The sequence below is a fragment of the Nematolebias whitei genome, chromosome 20 (assembly GCF_014905685.2).
Source record: "Nematolebias whitei isolate Nwh7 chromosome 20, NemWhi1, whole genome shotgun sequence".
NCBI classification, from domain to species: Eukaryota; Metazoa; Chordata; class Actinopteri; order Cyprinodontiformes; family Rivulidae; genus Nematolebias; species Nematolebias whitei.
Window position 1 is genome coordinate 39171319 of NC_056517.1, and position 9349 is coordinate 39180667.

The following is a 9349-nucleotide window of genomic DNA, read 5'->3' on the forward strand; positions in this document are numbered from 1 at the left end:
GTATGATGGGTGGATGGATGGAGAGATGGATGGATGTATGATGGATGGATGTATGATGGGTGGATGGATGGAGAGATGGATGGATGTATGATGGATGGATGTTTATCCATCAGTAACGCTCTCCTCCACCTTTTTCTTGCTTTAACAAACATTTACTTTCTCAGATCTGGAGAACGTTTTTCTCTCGTCTCTGAGTTCAAAGTTATAAAATATAATTTAGTTCACAGTCTTGAAGACGGTCGTGGTTTGTTCAGACTCGTCTCTCACTCGACGGCACATGAAGCTGCTGAGACGTCGTGTAAAGGACACACGTCGACAAAGAGCCGTTGTCCTGTGTACACCACCCATGCTGCATGTTGTTACTCAAACAGCCTGAGTGAGGAGAAAGAAAAAGACTTGATCTACAAATTGCCTGTTGTGCTTCAAGAATATTTATAAAAATACATATTTATGGTTGTAATTATGCAAATTATGAAATGCTGAGATTTTTACTGCGACTTGAGAAACAGGAAGAGAAGAAAAAGGAACATGTAGATGAGCTCGGGGTGTAATCACAGGGTGACAGAGGAGGTTTGTAAATCTTCACTAATTAACTCATCACTGTCGTTAAGCCGCGGTCGCTGCCACGAAACAAGGCACCGTGATCCTAAATGCTCCGCTCAGCCCCATCTTCATCATTTATACCTCGTCATAAAGACTGATCAGCACGAGAGACAACTCGAGACGGAAACCTAGAGACCACCTAGGAGGTCGGGGCGCTGACTGACATAACTCAGATATGAATGTAGTCTGTCTGGATGGGCGGGGGGATCAACCTCCTCATCTGCATGCTGCACGGGCTTCTCCCAGGTGTGATCAATAACATCTGCTCGTCTCTGAATGCAGCCCTCATCATCAAATGTCACATAGATCTGATTGCCAGGATGCTCAAACATGCCGTGACATTCTGCCCGAGCCAGCGGGAGACGAAAACCATCGCGGGGGGGGGGGGGGGGGGGGTGAAGGCCCTGCGAGGGACTGAGAGGCAACAAGTGAAGAAAAAAACTTTCAAGTCCGTGAATCGACTTCCAATGAGCAAGAAAATAAATATCTGTGATGTAGGAGAGTCGTCTGTTTGGAGCCGAGTCCAATCTGTTGGAGGAGGAAGTCGTCCCATGGTGAGTTTTGATTTGTGGAGACACACGGAGACGAGTGACCACACCACGTCCTTGACAAACTGAATAAACATGGCATTAGAGGAGTAGCACTCCAGTGGGTATCCAGTTGTTTAATAATAGTTTGTACAGGTAAACTATGCAAGATCTGAATTTTGTGTTAATGGATGTGGCGTTCCTCAGGGCTCTGTGTTGGGACCAAAGGTGTTTGTTTTGTATGTGAGTGATCTTGGTTGAACACTTTCAGTTCATTTCTTCACCCTTTCAGACCTCAACAAGCTTCCCTGCTTCGTTTCCTTAAACCTCCTGAAATCTCATTCATGGCTTTCTTTTAATCAGCTGCAACACATGAACGTCTCCAGTCACGCTCCAGCCCTTCAGGTTGTCTGATACTCTGATCGAACGTCGAGTCAAATTTAAAACATCATTTTGGGGATTTCCCACAAAGAATTTTACAATCCGTGTCCCTTTGTGGTTCCTGAGTTCTCAGCTGCCTGAGTGGGGGTTGTTCCAATCTGAGCTTCATCCTGAGCAGATTGGATTCAGACAACACTCAAACACCTTTACAGGTTGGTAGTTTGAACACAGTCCACCCTGGTCCCTGATGGAGGACCCCCTACGGATCTGACGTGACCCCTCACAGGCAGCAGTTATTACCTGGACGTCTCAGGGTACAAAACGTCCTCTTCAGCTGCCGGCTGATTAAAGATAATTAAACAGCCAAACACGGGAAACTTTTCTTTGTGTAAAAGTTTTAATGAACTGTTTATTAAAATCCTCTCAATAAGAACGTCTATCAATCAGTGTGGATTACCAGGACGCTGCAGGATGAGTCTATTCAGTTTGTTCTGGTTGGCTCAGAGCTGACTGGACCCACTGTGGTCACTGGGTGCTATGATGGGCGGTGTCCATCACAAGTTACCACTCTGCACACGCGTTGCTTTATTTGAACCCAGTTCAAGCCTCGGTTTGTGGTTTGACTGGGATCTTTTCTCTGTCTGAGCACAGCCGAGTCGAGTGAAAGAGTTGGCGTGAATCCAGTCTAGATTGAAAACCGACACACTGGGGTGTTTACTGACTACTGTGGATGAATTATTCAAGAGTATTTATGTGCACAAGACACACAGGTAATAGTTCTGGGTTAAAGTACCAAACTAGTCAAAAGATTAATGCAACTAATTATCTTAGCCGGTTAGTAATTGGCGAGTTATATCATTTTTATGTGCTGAGAAATTGATTATACTTTCTGGAAATGCTCATCAGCCTGTTTTATGCTGCACGGCGCTCTAATCAACTGCAAGCTGCCCAGTGCAGATGGTAAATCTTTACCGAGTGACACATCATTCCTTCTGATTGCTCGTCTCCGAGACACCTCCGTGTCCTTTGCCCCAGCAGTGAACATCAATACACGCCACTGCTGCGGGGGTAATTATCTTATGATAGCCTCTTGCTCCACAAAAGGTTAACTGCTGTCTCTGGGGGGTTGGATACCACATGCATCTGTGAGAGATGGACAGAAGGAAGAGGGGTTCTTTCTAAAAGAAGAAGGTCTCCAACACAAACAGGTGCGTATCTGTCATCGTAAATAGCAAAACTGGCAAACGCGCATGAGCTCGGCCCGCAGACACCCACTGCACACGGCAGCACTCAGCAGATGGACGTCAGGTTTGATAATGGTTGAAATAAAGAAGCGGACCAGCAGAGACCATCTTCGTTCTCAACAGTTATGACTTGAAACTCTTCTGGCACCGGAATCACATCAGAACCTTGAAATGAGCACAGGGTTGCACACAGAGACCTCGCACGTCACGGTGGGTCCTGCATCATTAGATGAACAACGGCTGAGTGGAAAAGGTTTTATTTCTTCTGTAGCTAAAGAGACAGGCTGGTCTTCTACGCAGCTGCTTCCCAACATGGATGAACTTTAGAGAAAAATACACTTCAGGGTAAAACAGTTAGAAAAACAACCACGATCTCCTAACTCTTGAAGTCTGTATTAAGGATGACTCAGATACCACTACAGCAAATTTCAGCTCATTATCAGTAAAAATGGCTAAAGTTGGTGTTTTCTAAGGTTTTTAAGGCCTATCAGTGGAGGCTGGCCAATAGAGGGCGCTAGGGCGCCACTCCAGCACTCAGCACATTACCTGAATAAGACATTAAAAAAATGAAATAAAAATATTTTCCAATATACGTACACATATTTCGTGTTGTGTCAGATAAATATTTTATAGTTAATGATGAGTAGAGTTGTTTCGTTCAAAAATGTCTCTGATTGATGACATATTTCCGCCCTGGCGTGCAAAAATCTTTGTCCATAGACTCTCATTAAAAGTTGTACACGCACAGTTAGCTCCTCTTCAATAGAAGATATGGGACCATTCTGGGCGCACCTCTCCTGCGCCCAGAGCTGAATGCACGGTACGGATCGTGCTCCCGGAACAAATCATGCCACTCACAACCAGGCTAGGTGTGAGAGAGGCTAGCTGCTGCAGGTAGGCTTTAAGCCATTGAAATCCCTTTATATAATGACCATGTTTCCATTTCTGACTGATATGCCTCTCAACTTTTAGATGTCTCTGTGAAAAAAAACCTTCTGCTGTGTATTTGAAAAGTGGGAACTGGCGAGTTTGTTTTGTTTGTTTCTGGAGCTAGCATGCTAGTGCTAGCCTCCAGGTTATTGTATTGGGCTTGAATCAGTGCTATTGCTACATTTATTTGAATGTGCTTATAGAAAAAAACAATTATCAAACATTAATATTTTTCTATAAAAAATGTCACTGACGGTATCGTTATATTATTTTTGAACACCTGCATTTGTTTTGATCTGGATAACTAGCTCCTAGTGTTAACAATGAAGCATTTAAATTGAAGGTACATTGAAAAGGTGAAATGTTATATTGTGTGCTAAGATGCAATATTAGGACCTTTAGTATTAGGAATATTGAATAATTCTCAAATAATGAGCTTGATTCTATTTGGATTATGAATATCACTATAGTAATGATGATAAATCATTTACATGTATTGCTTATATTTATGATTGTTTTTGATATTGATGAAGCCCAGGGTTATTGATTATTAGGTCTGTTCCACACAGACCAGGTTCCTGTCTATTACTGAGGATGGAGAGATCACTTTGCCTTCTTTTTGTACAAATGCTAGACTTGTGGGAACAACAAAAACCCACCTATATTTGCTGAAAGTTGTGTGGATCTGCCACCCTACTTCAACACAGACTGATGTAGCCAGCAGTGACAGCTGAACTCTGCGTTTGACGTCTTTAGTCGTAGTAATTAACGCAGATCGGATGCCAGGCTCGTGTGACAACCTGCAATGAAGCGCGTTGTGTCTGCGACTTCCTCCCACTAATCAGAACTGAGACAGGCCCATAAAGCTCAGCCCTTTGTTCTCAATGTCTTCTTGTGCGGCTGTCGCTCCTTGTAAAACTTTGCAGCCGGCGTGCTTGTCAGTGCTCGTCTTAAGCCCTTCAGGAACATTTAAAGAGTTGGCTTCAAAGTGGGAAGAGAACATCTTGTACCAGTGGCGGCGGTGATGCAAAGGCGGCTATTAGTGATAAGAAATTAGGAAGATGAGGAAGATCAAAAGGAAAATCCCTCTAATAGTGTACATCAGGGATAACCTCTGTGATTAGCGCAGCTTGTGGGATCCCAGCAGGGTGGCAACGGACCACCCAGTAGCTCAGATGAACTCAAAGTGACGTGAAGCCGCTGCTGCATCTTATCAAGGCGCTGACGTTGAACCTCTAAAGGCAGCTCAAACTTTATGAGTCGGCTGCAGCGTGCCGTGTGCCGGCGTCAGACTTATCCAAGCACAGAAACTGCATCTCGATCAGCAAACTGGTTAAATCATCTGGACCAGTTTCAAACCAGTACAAACGTTGACAACACTGAATTCTCAGCAGCTGTTTGCTGGATGAGAACGTGAGTCAACTCTGAACATACGAGAACATTAGCTGTTCCACAAGATAAACTTTTATTTGAATTATTTAAAGATAAATCTCAGTTTCATTGAATGTTATGAGCAATAAAGTTATATTGATTGATTGATTAGTTCATGTTCCTTAAAATGCAGTTTCTGTGTGGACACAAAGCTTAAACAATGAAAACTTTTATACATTCATTACAAAAATCAGTCCTCTGTGGCCCAAGAGTATAACCAAACTTTTCACGCACGCACGCACGCGCACATGCACATCTGTGCAACTACAATCAGTTGTAAGCTGCTGATCGGCTCTGTGCATTAAAAGCTCATTACGTCTGAGGCTTTGATCCACTGATAAAGTCGGGGAGGACGAGATCATGAGCACGAGAGAGAAATAAATTAAGACTCTTTTCCAGGACACGTGCAGAGAGGAAAGTTTTGAAGAACAGAAGAGTGAGGGATCATTGCAGGTGAGGAGAACAAGCACCAGCCTGCGGAGACGAACAGCGCCTGTTGGATAAACACGTCTGAAAGCTGGTGAGGTCCGTCCTTCTCCACCTCGTACTCACCGTCCGTGGAGCAGCCAGTGGAGCCGTCGCTGGAGCAGTAGCGCATCTCGATCCTCTGCCTCCCCACTTCCAGCAGGCCGGGGTCGGGGATTCGAGCTTTGCAAGTGTAGCGGAAACGTTGCTCATAGTGGCCGCCGTTGTCAGAGATGTTGACGGGCGTCCAGGGAGTCCACGGCGTGGTCTTCTTAAGGTCAGGACACGGCAGGGTGTTGCACGGCTGATACTCCTGGAGACACAACAGCACGGACACGTTTGATTATTTTAACTCGTCCTCCTGCGGACGCTCTCCAGGTTAATCACATCAGTTATTTCTGCTGGAGCTCTCAGGCATCACGACTCGGCACTTTTTGAAACTCACAGTGGCGACTCGTGAAATTAAACATCTTGTTTCATGTGGACGTCAACAGACTTCTGATATGGGGTGCTGTTTGTAAAGTTAAATAATTAACAGCAATATTGTGGTTTATTTAGCCTTTCATAAAAAATTAAAGTCATATTTTCACCATGTTATGTCATAGTTCCAAACTAAATATTTAATTTACAAGCTAAACATTTAATTTACAAATTAAATACTAATAACTTGCAAGTTAAATATTTAGTTTGTAAACTAAATATTTAACTCCACACAAAATATTTTGTTTACAAACTAAATGTTCATGTCCAAGCTAAATGTTTAATTTAGAAACTAAATATTTAACTTACTAGCTAAATATTTAGCTAGCAAGATAAATATTTATGTCCGACCTAAATATTTAGTTTAGCAAATTTAATATTTATTTTGGAAATTAAATGTTTAATTTGAAAAATAAATATTTAGGTGCAAGCTAAATATTTAGTTAGTAAATTAAATATTTAGTTTAGGAATTAAATGTTTAAATTAAAAATTTAATATTTGGTTTGGAAATTAAAAGTTTAGTTTTGAAAATAAATATTTAGCTTGGAAATTAAATACTTAACTTACACCTAAATATTTAACTTGCAAGTTAAATATTTAGTTAGTGAAATGTATGAATAACAGTGAATATGACTTTGAAAGAAAAGCTTTTTTTTCTTACGAAAGGCTAAATAAACCAAAATATTGCTGTTAATTATTGTCTGTGTAACTTTATAAACGGCACCCCGTACTCTGAACGTTTTCACTGTCACGTTTAGCCTCTTGATTGCAGTTTAGTGAGACAGCCCACATTAAAACGCCTATAAATGCTGTTTTTTATCCCATCAGTCCTGTTGGACACATTTCTCAGCATGTTCAGAAGTGATGACACACAAACTTACACAAATACAACTGGACAAGTTTCTGAACAAGCTCAGAGACGAACGATCGAAGCAGTAAATGTCATTGTTCATTTTATTTTTGTGTCTAATGTTAATTTAAAAAAGAGCAAAAACTATATAAAAAAGATAAAAGTCAACTGTGTTCGTGGTAACTTTTCCTCTTGTCTACGTTTGGCTTTTAAAGTCGGGCTGTGCAATGTTTAATCTGCTCCGAGCCTCTAAAGGTTCGATACATTAGACTTGGTCGAAAGGGCCAACAGGAAATAGATATTATATATTTTATATATATTATATGTAAATATATCCATCCTCCATCCCCTCCTCACGTGGCGCTCTGCTTGATTAAAGGATTCAAAAGATATCAGGTGCATAAATGGCCGTCCAGCCTTCCTTTTTCCTCCCTGATAAAAAGCAGGAGTCAGAGGAGGTGACGCCTCAGAAGTGAATGACATCCTTGAAAAGGAGGTGAGACGGCTGCCATCTTCCTCTCCACTTGTTTATTTATGCTGAATGGAGCTCGAGTGACTGCCAGGCCTTGATAAAATAAGATAAGAGCTCCTTTCTGCACATTTGTCAGCCTGTCACATGGGAAGTGACGGGTCAGCTGAGGAAAAGAACCTTTTAACGTCGTGCAGCCGATTTCTCTCCATCTTTTTTTATTTTGTATCACCGCTCGGGATCTTGCTTTGCATCCATCCATCCATCTTTACATTTCTCTGGGCCCATTGCTCATGGCTGCTCATAACTTGCACAGCGTCGGATCTTTCCCCCGGTCGTTCTCCCGTCTGTATCGGTTTCATCTCTGCCTCCGCCTCTTCACCACGTCTCCTCCTCCTCTTCCTCCTCCAGAGCACCAAGGTTAAAAACACAGGGAGGATTTAGATTCTGTTAAGGCCCCCGTGATGAATGGGAGTGTCACCTCCATCACACTTCCTGCCTCTCTCCATCTCCTACAATAATCATCGGCAGACATTAATATTTAACACGGTGCCGTCACAGACTGGCCCCCAGTCAAACCTGGCTGGTGTTTCTCTGCTGCCTGCAGCGACACGTGGCCTGAGCTGGGCAGAGAGAAGCCAAACGATCTGCGGCTGTTTGTTGTGCGAGCCGTTGATGGCGGCCAAACACGGTCAATATTTAATGAGGCTTGTCTGCTGAGCGTTTCTCCCTGCGCTCTCTGAGGATTAGTGCTCATGCAGAGGGCTGAGGAGATCATCACTGGGCCTCAATAAACCTCATTCACGCTTTCTGTTGAACAAACAGCTTACAAGGTAAATATAAAAACATCCTACGTACTGAACAGACTTTTATTGGGATGTCCAGGCATGATTTTTAAATCTTTACTAGAGACCCAAACTACTCAGAATAAATGGTCCCGTATAAAGAGACCCATAAACACACGACGTCACCGGTTCCTGAAATAAAATTGCGAGGATGCACGCCGTTAAAAGGAATGATTGTGTTTCTCAGGCTACAAAATCTAAACAGTTTGAGACAAAGACTGAGGTCGAAGTAGAGAAACGATCGAGTCTAATGAGGAGGAACAAACAGCCGCAAAGAACAAAATCCTCCGTTAACATCGAATCTCTCACTTGAGTATAGAAACATCACAAAACAAAGTTGCGTTTAAAAGCAGAATTAATGTTTGGACATTTATTAGAGAAGTAAAAATGCAAATTTACAAAATAATTCATATTTGAATTAGCTCAATATATAAAGAAATGGTAAGTAAATGGTTGTCAGTGACCAGTACGAGCACCTCTGGTGCACAGTCTCAATTCCTGTTGGAAAGAAGTGAAGTGACTTTGAAAGCTTCTGTGTACAATTCATTTATTTCTGCAGGTAGTTCTTAGCATAATTTCGTCTCTTACAACTTGTGAGTAAAATTTAGTCGACGCCGTAGTTTTTGTTTTCCAACACAACTTTAATAGTTTAGACATGAATTAGAGTTGCATCGTTGAAAAATAATCAACATTTCCAGTATCATAAAATGACAGTTCAGAGATGTAAAAACACAGGTGCAGCGTCTGCAGTGAAGCGGGCGCTGTACTGGTCTGTCGTGGTGAAGAGAGAGCTGAGTCAAAAGGTGAAGCTCTCAATTTACCGATCGATCTATGTTCCTACCCTCATCTATGGTCATGAGCTTTGGGTTGTGACCGAAAGAACGAGATCACGGATACAAGCGGCCGAAATGAGTTTTCTCCGCAGGGTGTCTGGGCTCTCCCTTAGAGACAGGGTGAGAAGCTCGGTCATCCCGGAGGGACTCAGAGTAGAGCCGCTGCTTCTCCACGTCGAGAGGAGCCAGTTGAGGTGGCTCGTGGACGCCTCCCTGGTGAGGTGTTCCAGACACATCCCACTGGGAGGAGACCCAGAGGAAGACCCAGGACACGCTGGAGGGACTATGTC

At 42.8% G+C, this 9349-nt stretch overlaps 1 protein-coding gene across 1 annotated transcript in view; it reads right to left on the bottom strand.

Moving 5' to 3' along the window:
• Positions 1-9349, bottom strand: part of sema5a (sema domain, seven thrombospondin repeats (type 1 and type 1-like), transmembrane domain (TM) and short cytoplasmic domain, (semaphorin) 5A) — a gene marked incomplete in the record, with an annotated part of 172932 nt that overhangs the window by 29947 nt on the left and 133636 nt on the right. Inside the window, 1 exon segment of the mRNA XM_037694274.1 lies at positions 5669-5894. Coding sequence (XP_037550202.1) covers positions 5669-5894 — 226 coding nt within the window.